Genomic DNA, 14,065 nt, shown 5'->3' with positions numbered 1-14,065 from the left:
TGATTGTGGTATGACAGAGAGCTTTAGATACATACACTTACGTTTTGAAAACATGAATTGATTGTCAAACCTATAGAGCATCATGTGTGAGCTTTGGGCTTTGGTTATGTAAAGAAAATAACATCCATGTATAACATGGATGGGCCAAAGGAGTCTCTGTAAGAAAGGGCTGGCCATATTTTCTTAGTGAGTTAATTAAAAAAAACAACAACAAACACAAAATAGCATCAGTTTCTTAGCCTTCTGTAATCAGCAGCCCATCGGCTTAAAGTCTGTCCATGGACACCATCACAGATGTTATCAGCACCAAAACCACGTTTTATAAAGGAAACATTCACATTTGTAGCAGGCTGATTGCACATGTGTTTACCATTCCCCCCATCTTTGTACTTAATTTAGGAAAATACATTCTTAATTTGAAAGTCTGACAAGACCTTCATTCATTTATCAGACAAACAATAATTTAATTCATTACCAGATGTCTGTATTAAAGTACATGAGGCGCTGTACTGCGGATAGCATTGTTGTGTATTTAAGTGGCTCTCCTGTTCTGAATATTATAATCCAGCAGCGTGCTCCAGTGGATGGTTTTGATTTTTATTAATTACCTTATTTATTTTTTAATTCGACCACCCATGTGCTCCTGCTCCTTCTGGAATCCATTATCCGAGTTTTTCAGCCATCTTGTTCTTTCCATGTTTATAAACAGAGGTTAGCGATAAAAAGGAGTCAGAAAAAAAGTCGGAGGTGGGCAAACCAGCTTCTCTGCAGACACCACATGGCTCAGGGTTGGACTCAGGGAAAGGCCACCTGCAAAGAGCTGAAATCTGTGATATTCCACCGAGCCGAAGTGACTGGTCCGTTTTCATTCAACAATATTTAGCACAATGTGTACAACACAATTAAATCTAGCCGTGTCTGTAATTGGTGTGATTTAATAACTAGGCTACAAAATGTTCATGTTTTTTCTTTTTTCTTTTTTCTTCACGGAACAATGTGCAAAGATACTTTTCCACGTCTACAATCCTTAAAAGAAATGAACGAGAACGAATGCAGGAAATGATCAGTTCTGAAACACACCTCAGGAGAACACGAATCTCCAGATGTCACTGAACTCAGCCTCCATGTTTCTGTTGTGACGACACAAACTTGTAGCCAATCGACAGAGGCGTCCAGATGTGACGTTCAAGGAACGGAACCTGCAGCTGGTGGTACGTGAAGGATTAAGGATGAGCGACTAAGCAAAGGAAAAGTCAGAATAAATTATTGGAGACGACTTCACATGGACTGAGAGTCAGTTAGCATCTGAAAAGTTATCAAGTTCTTTTCTCCAGCAGCACAGGGTAGACACTCGTAACAGCTCCAACACACATTCTCCAATCTGCTCAACACTTTGCACACTCAGCAAGCCTGTGTGTCAGCTGTGACAGAGTCAGGGCGCCCCCTCCTGGACACCGGAGGTCAGCCTAAAGACACCAACATCAGCAGATTTCTGATGTTTACAGGCTGCGTTCTCCACGTTGTGCACTTGGACAAACGCCACGATGTAAAACTGACAGACACTCACAATAAACTGCACGGACGCCGCTCACAACAACGAGTTTGAGGTCTTGATGTTTGTTTGGGGTTAGAGTCCGGGAACCGAGGGCCCGGTTTGCATTAATACGAGGGGTCCCTGAACGCAGCAGCAGCAGCCCGGCTCCAGCAGCGGCTCCGCTCCGGGTTTTGCGCCGACCCGGACTCCATGTTGTTCCGACGGCCGCGGAGTGAACAAGTGCCGAAAAGCCCTCACGTTGCAACTGTGTGTGCGAGAAGTAAAGTGTGTTTGTGTGTGAGAGTGTGTTGACCCTCCGAGAGAAGATGGCAGACTACCGGGACGATACCGGAGCTCGAGCCCTGCTTGCCCTGCAGTCTGCGCCGTGCAGCCCGGTGCGCGTCGCGGTGACCTCGCACGCCTACCACCAGCCCACGTTCGCCCTCCTCGGTCCTCCGCTGATGGAAGCCCGGACCGACTCCGGGATCCTTCCCGTGCGCCTCGCTTCTCCTTCCCCGCAGGCCCTCGCCAGGCTCGAGGGCCGGGACTTCGAGTTTGTCATGCGCCAGAGGACGGTCACCATAGGCCGGAACTCGTCGCACGGCTCCGTGGACATCAACATGGGCCACTCGAGCTTCATTTCACGGCGACACCTGCAGATCACCTACGACGAGACGAGCGGCTTCTCCCTCCGCTGCCTGGGCAAGAACGGCGTGTTCGTGGACGGGGTGTTCCAGCGGAGAGGGGCGCCGCCGCTGCCGCTGCCCAGAGAGTGAGTCCGGTCCGGTCCGGTAGCTTTAGCCGCCAGCCGGCTAACTGCGGCTGCGGGACTCCTCTAATCTTCACCCCAACTTTACGGCTCGACAGCTCCGGGAAAACAGTTCATTTTCTGTCCGCTCTGTAACCCCCATGTCACCGCAGCTAAAACACCAAAAGACGCGTGTTGGTTTCTCTTTTCACATTTTTCTGGTTTGTTTGTTGTTTAATGGAGATGCTGTCTTGATTTTCTGTCATGGAGGTTATTTATAACGTCTGCATTCAAACGGGAGACACATCCTGAAGTTTGCCGTGACAGCCTTTAGATCCGGCGGCTGTTCGGCTAAAAAAAACACGATTATTGTCGGTTTGGTGCAACATATTCAATCTGTACGTTTCACTTTTAATTCCAACAAAGTTTTCAGACTGCGCTGAGATGTTTTCGGGCCTCTGATGAATTAACACGGACGGTTTTAGCTCGTAGCAAACTTAGCTTAATGTGGCCTAACTACAAGCTAGTTAGCGCGTGCGTTAGGAGGTAGCCGTTAGTTGATATTTGTTGTCATTGTGCGAGAGGAAAAAAAATACATTTTCCACATTGTTGAACTATAAATACTTTTCTTTTTGTAATCTACATTTGTGTCTTTTTGTTGTTGTTGTTGTTGTAGTTGCTGGACAAAACTTGCGTCTCAGCGGTTTTCAGACGGATAATATTAGCTAGCAAGTAGTGAGGCTGTTAGCCAACGTGTCGCCGTCACGTCAACAGTAATGTAAACAAACGCACCCCTGACAGTTGAGCTCACGAGACGTATGCGGAGAGATGTGTTTGTTTTTGTAGTGGAGCTTTATACGTGTTGTATCTGGGTGAACCTTGTCGTGTTAATTGTGGGCTTTGGGGGTTTTCTTAGCTTTAATGGCGCTGCAGCACCGTCAGAAGTTATTATTTTTTAATGCTCACCGGTTCATTTAACGCAGGCTCCTTCGGAGAAACTCAAAACTTTGACTGTGTGTGAGTCGGTGGCAGGGTGGGGCGGAGGGCGGTGTTAGCAGGGTTGTGTCCTCTTCCTCTCCGATAGGCTGTCCACTCTGTTTGGGGGTGTGTCGGCCACTCAGTAGGAAGTGCATGCTGACATGACATCCTCGTTGCAGGCGCACATGGAGTAAACACAAGACATGCAAGCCGAGGCCCCGTCCAGCACAGCCATCTTTGCATGTGTGGTTTTGGCTCTGCAGCCTGTGTCAGTCCAGATCACAAACCGAGCCGTGTTGAGTCAAATCTGGAGCGCGCCAGTACATGTTCTTAGCTGTCCTGATGCTTTTACAATAGTTACAACATTTTACAACAGTGACTCACATCGGGTCGATCAGGTGATTGTTTAGCTGGAAGACACACTTCTGTTTACAGATTGAGCCAAAACAAAACATAAAACAGCTGGTTTCTTTGAGTATTCACCTGCTTCAAGTCAATCGTGAAAGGGCACCCCAAAGTTGCTGTTTTGAATTTTTTTTTTTTTTTTTTTTTGTGGGGTTGGTCTATTTCATCGTGATTGACCTTCAGATCCCAGTTTTTTCTGTCAAGGTCCTTCAGTATCCTGAGTCAGCAGCAGTTTTAAGGTCCTCCCTCAAAATCTGGATTGGACCAAGGCCTGGACTCTGACTTGGCTGCACCAGGACATTAACTCTGTTGTTTATAAGCTCTTCTCATATAGAGTTGGGAATGTTGTGTTGTTGTAAAACAGATATCCCAAGTTATAGTTTTTCTACAAGTGATAGCAGACTGTGTTTATGTATCTTATTTACCCTCTACTTAGAGAACCTTAAATTGGCCTGCAGCAATAACACATCCACCCAGTGCAAGAATCTCACCACCATCTTGGGAACAATTTATCCTGTGTGATGTGCAGTATTCTGTATGATTACAAAGAAGATTAATTTTGCTCCCTCTTCTTAAGGTCTTCCTCATGCCTCATAGCAAAACCTTATTGAAATGTCATGTGATTTCTTTCAACAGTGGATTTCTTTTTGCTAGCAGGGGCTGATGAAGCTGTTGTATATACAGTCTCTTTCATCTCAGCCAAGAAAGCCTGTAGCTCCCCCAGAGCTTCCACAGGCTCATTTCCTCCCTCACTGTGGACACTCAGTTGTTGGGGATGGCCTGCTTTAGACAGAGACAGCTGTGAGCGGTCTGTGCATGGATCTGGTTTCAGATTAGCAGCAGCAGTTTTCAGGAGACAAATTAGGGAAAATGGATGGAACATAGTTTTATCACTGACTGGTGCGACTACAAGACATTTGTGATCCTTCTTTTCACTTGTACTTCTTCATGCTGAGGCCTGACTCTTATGTTCACTGGAGCTAAGCAACCCTTAAATTAGGAGAGATTCAGTCTCTTCTTCAAAGATGATATCATTATTGCCAAAAAGATTCACTGCACCGAATGCTGTACCAACTGGGAAAAATAAAAATTATGTATATTAGTAAATAAAGGTTACATTTTAAAAAGAAAGAAAAATCCTCACACATATAATTATTTTTAAGTGTTTTGTTTTGGCTGAAACCAACTTGGGTATTTTACTTATCCATGCTTTTATTGAGGCAGTTGTTCAGACCTGCGAAAAGAAGAGAAAAGGAAATCCAGGCTAGCAGGTTTTGTGTCTAGAACTCTAGCTCGGTCTGGTTTTCTTGTCCATGAAAGGTGTTGACAATAGATATTGTGTCTATTATAAACAAGCCCCTGTAGTTAAAAGTTAAAAGGAAAGTATTGTTGCCTTAGAGATTTGATGTTTCTAAATACAGAAAGAGCCGCGTTGGACTCATACCTACTGTGTGTAACTTAAAAGTATATAATAATGTTTGAATTTTGCTTTTGTGCTTGGAGACCATAGTCGGCAAAATAATCTCGTCACAAGGTCCATCTACCAGCTGTTCTCAGGTTTCAGTTGACTCGCGTGATCTTCCTCAGCAGATGGAGTTTGCCCAGTTGTTGCTGTGTTCTAATGTTTAAGAGACTAAGTCTGTAAAATGCTCTGAAAAGGATCATCTGTACATCTGCTGTTCAGGACAAGTTTGTCTGCTTAGGAAGATCATGTGATCCGATAACAGGCTGTGGAGCAACAACTGCACAGTCCCTTGTAAAGGCTTAGCTGTCAGTTATTGTACGAGGTAAAATGTGCTAATAACGTTTTGTCTTGTCTTTCTTCCATTTTCTGTCTCATGGCTCCCACGATCTCTACCTCCTGCTCCTCTGCTCTGCAGGTGTGTGTTTCGTTTTCCCAGTACGGTCATCAAGATCCAGTTTATGTCTCTCCTGGAGGCCGAAGAGCACAGAGAGAAAGAGCAACCCTCTCCTCCCCCTCGCCAACTTCTGCCACACATTTCACCTCTTAAAATCAGCATTCCCACAGTGCAACAGCATGAAGATCACATCAGGGCATTTGGCTCTCCACTGCCTTCACCCACAGGCACCATCAGGTAAGGATAGACCCTCAGAGACACACAGATATGAACACCAACAGGTGCACCTTCCTTGATGCATACACAGTGTGTAACATGCACACTTAATAACTGGGCAAGTAGGTTATAAAAAAAAACGTCACTTGTGGTTATTGAAGGTCGGTGCGAAGCTTTGATAACTAGATTGATTGATCATCAAATGGATCGATTAAAATATATGTTTCCTCTCTCTAGCTACTTGAATTTGAGGATTTGCTGCTATTAGTTTTTTGTCATTTTTTTCCCCTCCTTTTGGTGGAATACATCTTGGATTATTGTGATTGGATAGGTGCATTGATGCAATTTGTAAATAGAATTGACAACATATATTTTTGTTGCCACTGTAACATTGATTGGAAAAATTGCATTTAATAAGATAACTCAAATACAGCAGCATAGAAGAGGAAAGGTCAATAAATTAAATGCACCTCAAAAAATGATTGTATACAATTTCCCAGACTGAACTTTCTCCTGAAGCAGAAATGATCATCTAAGTTTGCAGATGTTATGGTGAGATGGTTAGATTATATGCAAGTGGTTTAGCTTTCCCCCTCTTCTCAAATGTGTGTTTCTGTATTGATGTTAGCGTTAACATCTGTGTTGACTTGAAAGTATGTGTTCCGGTTTCATCGGTTTCAAAAAGCTGCTGACTTATTCAGCGAATTTTACTGAAAATATGATTGAAGGTTTATTCGTCACTCATGCCCTAAATCTGTTTAGATGGAAATCTGCACTCTAATCAGCTGTGATAGCACGTTTGAAAATCATGGCTATATAAATGTTTGCAGCATGTGGGCCTGCAGACTGTGGTGGTGCTGAGTGCACCCTCTGCTGGTGTGTGTGTATCCGTGCATTATACATACCCACCAATGTCAGCTTGTGTGTGCATGCCTTATATGGAATGGCTCTAGCTTTGAGGCGCACGATTGGCTATCAGGCAGATTGTTTTGCCTGCGGGCCGCTTTTCCGTCCATTCGTGGTTTCCTTTTCTGAGCCCCCCCACCCCTCCCACTCAGGCCTCGGCTCCTGTTCTGTTACACGTGAACAAACACACACACACACACACACACACACACAACACACAGAGCAAAGACGTTTGCTCGTACATCTCTCAACCACTTTAACTGTGGCCTTTTTCGGGCAGATTGTTGTCACCTTCCTCATCAGTGCACAAACACAATACATAGAGCGGAAGAGTAATGTGCCCAAGCACATGCTCCCTCTAAAAACACCAACAGTGTCTTCACAAGCTGGTAAGAGTGACTTTCCGGTTTGGCAACTCAAAAGAACTATATATAATAACATTCCTCCTCCTGTGAGTGACTTGTACTGCTGGCCCATGTGCACAAGCAGAGGGGGTGAAATGGTTGCTGTTAGAGGAAAGAAAAGATGTACCTCGTTCTCTCATGGAGGAACACAACTTAATGAGTGTATAATTAGAGATACAATGATGTTTTTTTATGTGTGAAGTGCCTGACAACAGTGAGACAGTTCTGTTTCTCTTCATTCCTGTTGCAGAACTGAGCGTACTGAGCCATTTTCAAAACACAGCCTGTAGCCTTGTTTCCTCAGCCAAAAAATACAAACATATTGTGTGTCTCCCTCTGTGTGTTGCTCTGTCTATATTTGTGGGTCTTTGCTGCCAAAGGCAAATCAAAGCACGCTGACTCTCCCAGAAAGCAGTGTTGACTTTACTTGACAGCAACAGATAAAAGCTAGTTAATAATTAATGCAACAGTTTGCCCACTGTTCAGTATTTTATGATCATTTTAAATGTCTAAAACAAAGTGGATCTCAGCTGCAATGATTTTTCAAACTTAGGTCCTGTTTATGCCTATAAGAAAACATTACATTGAACATGTAAAGTTTACATCTCACTGCGTTACGCCAGCTGGATATTTCAAATTAAATGTGAATTAAACTATAGAAAAAAGACAAAAGGATTCACGTTAATTTCCTCCAGTCATATTCAGAGATGAGTGAAAATGAAGAATATAGATAATTTTTCAAATTAGCTTCAGTATTTCAGCTTGCACACTATATGAAATGTACCTCAAAAACTAAAATATGACCGTAAATGGCAAAGCTTCACTAACTCTATCCTCTGCTATTTTAAGGCCTTCATATACATAAGTAACATTTCATATATATAAAAAAAAATTGCAGTTTCAGCCACACTTAGTACTTAACTTTTTCATTATATTTCTGTTATAGTGTCAAAGGGCCTGTTTCAGAATGGGATTATTAAACATTTAGAAGTGATAAATGAATACAGGACAGCTGGAATTGAACTCTGTCAGGCACATACAATAATTTGTGGGGAGCTGTTAACATCACCTTGATTTTCAAAACAGATTTTTTTTTGTTGTTGTTGTTGTTTTGTTTGTTTGTTTGTTTGTTTTGCTCAATGATTTTTATGAAGCTGTAAAGTGACTCGAGAAAGATCATCTTGTTCCGGCCGTTACGGAAGCTTTCAAAAGTGGCCTTCAACCATCATTTAAAGACACTTACACAGACTCCTTCTTCTCTTCTTCAGTGTTCCTAACTCGTGTCCAGCTAGTCCACGTGGGGCAGGGTCATCAGGGTATCGCTATGGACGCAACGTGACCTCTGACCTCCAGTTAGCAGTTGAATATGCCGCCAAGGCTGTTTCTGAGAGACGGAGCATTTCTGAGCATAGAGGTGGGGGATGTGAGCAGCGGGGGGAGTCAGCTGGTGGAGATAGCCCCAAGGTGAACAGCTAGGAGTAACTAATTACATTTACTTGAAGAAAGTGTTACTTTCTTACACAATATGCTCTTGAGGACGTATGTTCATTAATACCTGTGTCTTGCTCTTTCAGGATGAGACCAAGCCACCATATTCCTATGCACAGCTGATCGTCCAGGCCATCTCTTCGGCTCCAGACAAACAGCTGACTCTCAGTGGCATTTATGCCCACATCACCAAACACTACCCCTACTATCGCACTGCAGACAAGGGCTGGCAGGTAGGGATTTTTGTATGTTTGATTTATTACATTATGGTTGTGTTTTTGCCTAAAGACACATTTGTTAGTTGATGTATGAAATCCATTATATTTGTGTTTATACACATAGATACACACGTGGGTGTAATTGTAGATAAATGTACTGTATATGTACAGTGGTCTCAGAAGTTTGGACCCATTGTATGACCAATATATAATTCAGTATGTATTTGGTATGAAGGTGTGAGTTTCTTTTTTTATTAATTCCCTTGGCTCTAGGTTTTAGTAATTCTATGTGCCTACTGACAAAATACTTATTTTACCTTCCTCAGAACTCAATCAGACACAATCTGTCACTCAACCGCTACTTTCTGAAAGTGGCCCGCTCTCAGGATGAACCTGGGAAAGGGAGTTTTTGGCGTGTGGACTCCGCCTCTGAGAGCAAGCTGGTGGAGCAAGCCTTCAGGAAAAGACGACAAAGAGGGGTGGCTTGCTTTAGGACGCCATTCGGACCTCTGTCTTCTAGGTGAGACGGTGACTGCGTGTGTATGCACAAGCAAACACGAGGCTGTCACACGTGTGTGCCGTCTCTGAATTCTTGACTTGGTTAACTCTTTCCCCTCCTTCTCTCTGCTTCTGCTCCTTGCTATCATTTGATTGGATAGAACAAAGTAAGTCTAATTTTTAGGATAATATATTCAGCAGAAGGTATTGGCAGTGAAGGAGCTTTGAATGTTCCCAAAAATCTCTAAATATATTAATTGTATCTTGGTCTCTACTCTCTGCCTTCCTTTTTCAGAAGCGCCCCTGCATCCCCGACCCACCAAGGACTTCTTTCTCCTCCATCCAGTGGTCTGCAGACTCCTGAATGTCTGAGCAGGGAGGGCTCTCCTATCCCCAATGACCACCATGAACAGCTGGCTAACAAACTGGCGTCTGCACCTGAGTACAGATATTCTCAGAGCGCCCCAGGTGAGCACCCACACAATGAATGCAAACAAAATGCACTGAAACACAAACAAATTCTAACTTTTCACACTCTATAGGATCTCCAGTCAGTGCTCAGCCTGTCATCATGGCTGCACCCCCTCACCCAACAATCCTGTCGTCAGGCCCTGGGAAAGCCCTTGCTTTGGTTCCAGGTGGTGGTGTCCAAGTCCAGCCCATTCACATGCTCCAGAACCCCCCTCAGCCCTCTGTCACCATGATGCGAGTGGTTACAAGTGGTCCTGCACTTTCCAACCCTCCAAATGGTTACAGCATTCCCTCTGTTGGAACATCGGAGGGCAAGGGCAGTGAGCTCAGAGGTACGGTTTTCTCTTCAGGAGAGCTGTTCTCTTCTTTGGGACATATTGGTCTTAAATAATTCTTGCTTGACTTTTTTTTTTTTTTTTTTTTTTTTTCTTTTCCCTACAAGCAATGAAGAATTAACATTTTAGAATACACACTTTTTGTGTTTTCCTTACATATGTCCTATTCTATAACCAGTTTTTTTATATACAAGTGTTATATATTCCATTTTTTATATCTGCTAAATAAATCAAATCACGTCAAAACAAATTACCCACTAAATTCACACACTGAAGAATTCATACGTTTGTTTTAAGTATTAAAAGATTTCGGATTATTGTATTTTTCACTGGAGACGCAAAGACATCTAACTAACTCTGTCAGTTTAGTTAAGTAGGAGTTGTTACGGTCAGTAATTCCAGGAGTGAGGTGAGAGTTTTTAGGGAGTAATATAAAGTAAATCTATGGACGGAAAAGGGCAATCATAGAAATGCATTTGGTCTCCTTCAGGAAGTGCAGAACAATGTATGTACCCAACCAAAAGTCAAATAGCTCCATCAGGTTCAGGTACATAACCATTAGGAACAAAAGTGATAGTGAGATAAAGCCTCTCTTATATTTTATGGCACATTATATGATGATTTGAGGACTGTACTTTTTAGTATAATGTCCTTCATTTGGATGGATGAGCTGTGTTTTAGGAGTGAACTGTATTCGTTGTCAGAATGTGTTTGTTGTTCGAGACGATTGAAGTGCTTAACATAGGAAAATATCCAACTAAACTTTTTTGAAATCAATATTTTCTATCTTATCTTGGTTGTGTTTATGGATCAGCGCCTCTATAAACATTTAGCATGTTTGAAATATATTTTTCCCTCAGAAGCCCAGCTGAACAGAGAGCGAGTGATCCAGACTGTGGACAGTGTGGTGCAGGGCGGGGATGTGCGCAACCTGGTTCCAGGTTTACATCAACTTCCTGTTCGTCCCGTCACCCAGAACGGCAAACACACCACAGCTGCTGTTGCCACAGTAACCAGCATTGCTAATTCATCTGGTAAGATTTTTGCAGCGGCATGCAGGCTGAATACGTCTGATGATTTATGATCAGTTGCCATTTTATTAGTTATCTTTTTTACTAATCTAAAGCCACAGTCTGCAGAGGCTGCAGTCAAACTGTGTCACATCACATTTACTCCAACTAATTATCAAAACTGCCTTTCTCTTGATCCCCCCCCCCCCCCAGGCCTGAGTAGCCCTCTCCAGATCTTGGCTGCACAGGCCTCCAGCTCTCCCCCAGTGCTTGTGAGCAGACAGCCTAGTGCAGAAACCTTGGCTGAGCAGCCAGGCGCACCCCAGGCCAAGCGGCCAAAGATGGAGGACGAGGGCGGGACTGATTCGACTCAGCACCAAGTCACACCTGCTCAGCAGCCAGTCATTGTTGCTATGACATCACAAACCCATGATCCAAGGAAGTAACACCCAGGCCTTCTCACCAGGTACCCAACGGACAGCCTCCTAATGGTCCCCTGCCTGCTTCACCTTTTATACTCATTTGATATGACTGCAGCCAACATGGCCAAAAATGTACAGGCAGCCTTTCTCCACTGGGGATTAAATTCTAAGGAACATGTATTTTGATGTAAAGTAAGATTTCACTTTCAAATAACGCTGAAGTTAAAAGTAAGTAAATCTTTCAGGACTTTTTCCAGCTCTGCAGCTTTTTTTTTTTTTTTTTTTTTTTTTTAAAACACGTAATCCACCATTCACTGATGACACAAACAAGTAAGGACATTAAGCATATGGAAGCAATATGCACATTAAAATCATTTCAGCACTACTTTTACTTATGTGAATGTTTGAGAATATCTCAGATGCATTGGTTATTATCACTCTCAGGCCAAAGAACTCACCTCTCTTGCACTTCTGATTAGATTCACTGCCTGATTTAAACCAGAGAATGTAAGTTCAGAGTTTTCAATGGCCTGCATCTACAGAAAAAACTGTGATGACCGGAAATGATATATTGTGTAGTTAAACTTTTTTGTGGCTGGAAGGGTAGAGAGAAGGCTTAATTGCAGAGCAGGTTAATGAGTCTTGGGAAACTGTTATGAATATGATAGCACTCTTTGTAAGGCAATCCTGAGAGAATAAAATGAGACAGGTTGCGCATTGCTCTCAGAAATGAAACGTGAATATTGAGGCAAAGACCAGAATGTGAGGTGTCTTCTCTAGAAAACACACAAAGAAAGAGACACCTTTTTACTAGATAGAGATGGGAGGAAATCCCAGAGTAACAAACCAGGACTTTTTTAGTTTTCGCTTCACTTCAGCTGAGTTTGGTTCAGCAGTCTAAAGCTCTCCAGGTTCCAGATGATCTGGGTAATTGGGCAGTGAAGTTGAAGCAAAGAAGGGCAAAAAAAGAGGCAACTATTTGGTGTTGATTGAAGTGGAGCTAACCTAATGTAGACAAACTGATTGTTTTAATTTTTATTCTTGTTTCAGTAGTGGTAAAAGGAGAAATGGAACAGCCTGTGCGTACTGTTTTTGTCTTAGCACAGCGAAGCATTAATGTAATAATCCACAAAGCCTTAAATATTTCTACATTGTTTTTTCTCATTTAATTTTAACCTTTAGATGGCTTTACCTTTTTAGATTAACACAGCGCTTCTTTAACAGTACATTATCTGCAACACTACAATGGTGACAATTATGTTGCATTAGTAGACTTGTATCAGTTTTATCAGGTGAAGGGCGGGACCAACACACGACCACACAAATTTCAACTGCTCTCTTGTCTGTTTTTTGTGTTCTTTTTTCTCTGTGTATGGTACATTAGACAGCTGTTCTCTTCTTAGCTCCCAGCTCTTTTGCTTTCATTTCTGCTTCATTCTTTAAGACCCCTCCCTTTTCTCCCAATCTACCTCTCCCCCTCTCCTCAGCAAGCGGTCTCTATCTTTGCAGTCTCTACAGAGGCATCAAGCTGTTGGCAGATCTTGTCACAGACACTGCCTTAATTAGATATTCAGCACTTTCGTCACCCTCTCGACTTTCATTCTTACTCTGCCTTTAGCTTTTCCGAATGTTCTCACACAGGCCTCACTTTTAGCTGGCAATCAGGCACAATTTGCGCAAGACTTCAGTGATTGTTGTTGCACATTATATAAAAAAATTTAAATAAAAAATGCATAATGATTGTATGCTGCTCTTTCTGCTAATGACAAAGCTATTTAGAAGGTATTTTCTCATTTTGGAAAAAAGAAAAAATATTTTGCTATATGTAAAAACGGCTGTCATCAATACGTAAACATTCTGGAAATAGAGAAGTATAAGTATTTTTAAATGTTTTTGTTTTGTGATTTGTTAAAATGTGTAGCACAAATTAAAATTCCTCATTGATGTAATTATTCTATTGTGTCATGTTACATCAGCCATGCTGGGTCAGCTTCTGATCCCAGTTACATAGCAGTTTATATTTGACTTTCAAAATAGAAAAATTCAATTACCCAACAGTCTTTATTCTTACGTACCATCGTTTTAACAGTATAAATAATGACCAAAGAACAAGAGACATGCAGGTCAACGTCATACAAACTTTGAAATGCACAAAAACAAATTTTAACTGCAAAGTTGTGAATCAGAAATTGAGAGTAAAACAAAACTTGTAAAAAAAAAAAAACACTTTACCTCCGTGTGTTTGGGTGTGAGGATTAATTAAGAAAAAAAAGATGGCAAAATCCCATTAAGTGTCAGCGTTAGTGCTGAAGTTATTACAGTAAAGTGTAAAGTCATCAAAATGTCCCACATGCCAAGGTGTTCCTGCTTTTTACTCCGGTTTGCTAATTGAATGAGTGGGTTTTGGTTGTTGGTCCCATTAAAAGAAGCTCAGGGCAACTGGGCATTTACGACCAAAAAATAAACTGAGAAATGAATAAATCCAATTATCACTGAACACTCAGCTGCAGCTGTAGTCAACAGAAGAACAACTGTCCCACAGTCCTTGAGTCTCAGGATGTGCAGTGTTTGAA

At 42.3% G+C, this 14,065-nt stretch overlaps 1 protein-coding gene across 1 annotated transcript; it reads left to right on the top strand.

The window, feature by feature from the left end:
• The first annotated feature begins 841 nt into the window (after positions 1-841).
• Positions 842-13,460, top strand: foxk1 (forkhead box K1). The gene is made up of 10 exons (XM_029505335.1): positions 842-857; positions 1,005-2,306; positions 5,546-5,761; positions 8,319-8,514; positions 8,625-8,771; positions 9,083-9,276; positions 9,550-9,722; positions 9,797-10,057; positions 10,921-11,094; positions 11,284-13,460. The coding sequence occupies exons 2-10, from the start codon at positions 1,861-1,863 to the stop codon at positions 11,514-11,516; spliced, it is 2,040 nt and encodes a 679-aa protein (XP_029361195.1). The 5' UTR covers positions 842-857; positions 1,005-1,860; the 3' UTR covers positions 11,517-13,460.
• Positions 13,461-14,065: the final 605 nt, after the last annotated feature.

This window comes from Echeneis naucrates, chromosome 1 (assembly GCF_900963305.1).
Source record: "Echeneis naucrates chromosome 1, fEcheNa1.1, whole genome shotgun sequence".
NCBI lineage: Eukaryota > Metazoa > Chordata > Actinopteri > Carangiformes > Echeneidae > Echeneis > Echeneis naucrates.
The sequence above is the reverse complement of the archived record's forward strand: the minus strand, read 5'-3'. Positions and strand labels throughout refer to the sequence as shown.

Excerpts from the sequence above, each read along its gene's own strand:
- foxk1 (XM_029505335.1), top strand. The coding sequence starts at position 1,861 with ATGGCAGACTACCGGGACGATACCGGAGCTCGAGCCCTGCTTGCCCTG. Across the intron at positions 5,762-8,318 it reads TCACCCACAGGCACCATCAG|TGTTCCTAACTCGTGTCCAG; the intron begins GTAAGGATAGAC and ends TCTCTTCTTCAG. Across the intron at positions 9,723-9,796 it reads ATATTCTCAGAGCGCCCCAG|GATCTCCAGTCAGTGCTCAG; the intron begins GTGAGCACCCAC and ends CACACTCTATAG.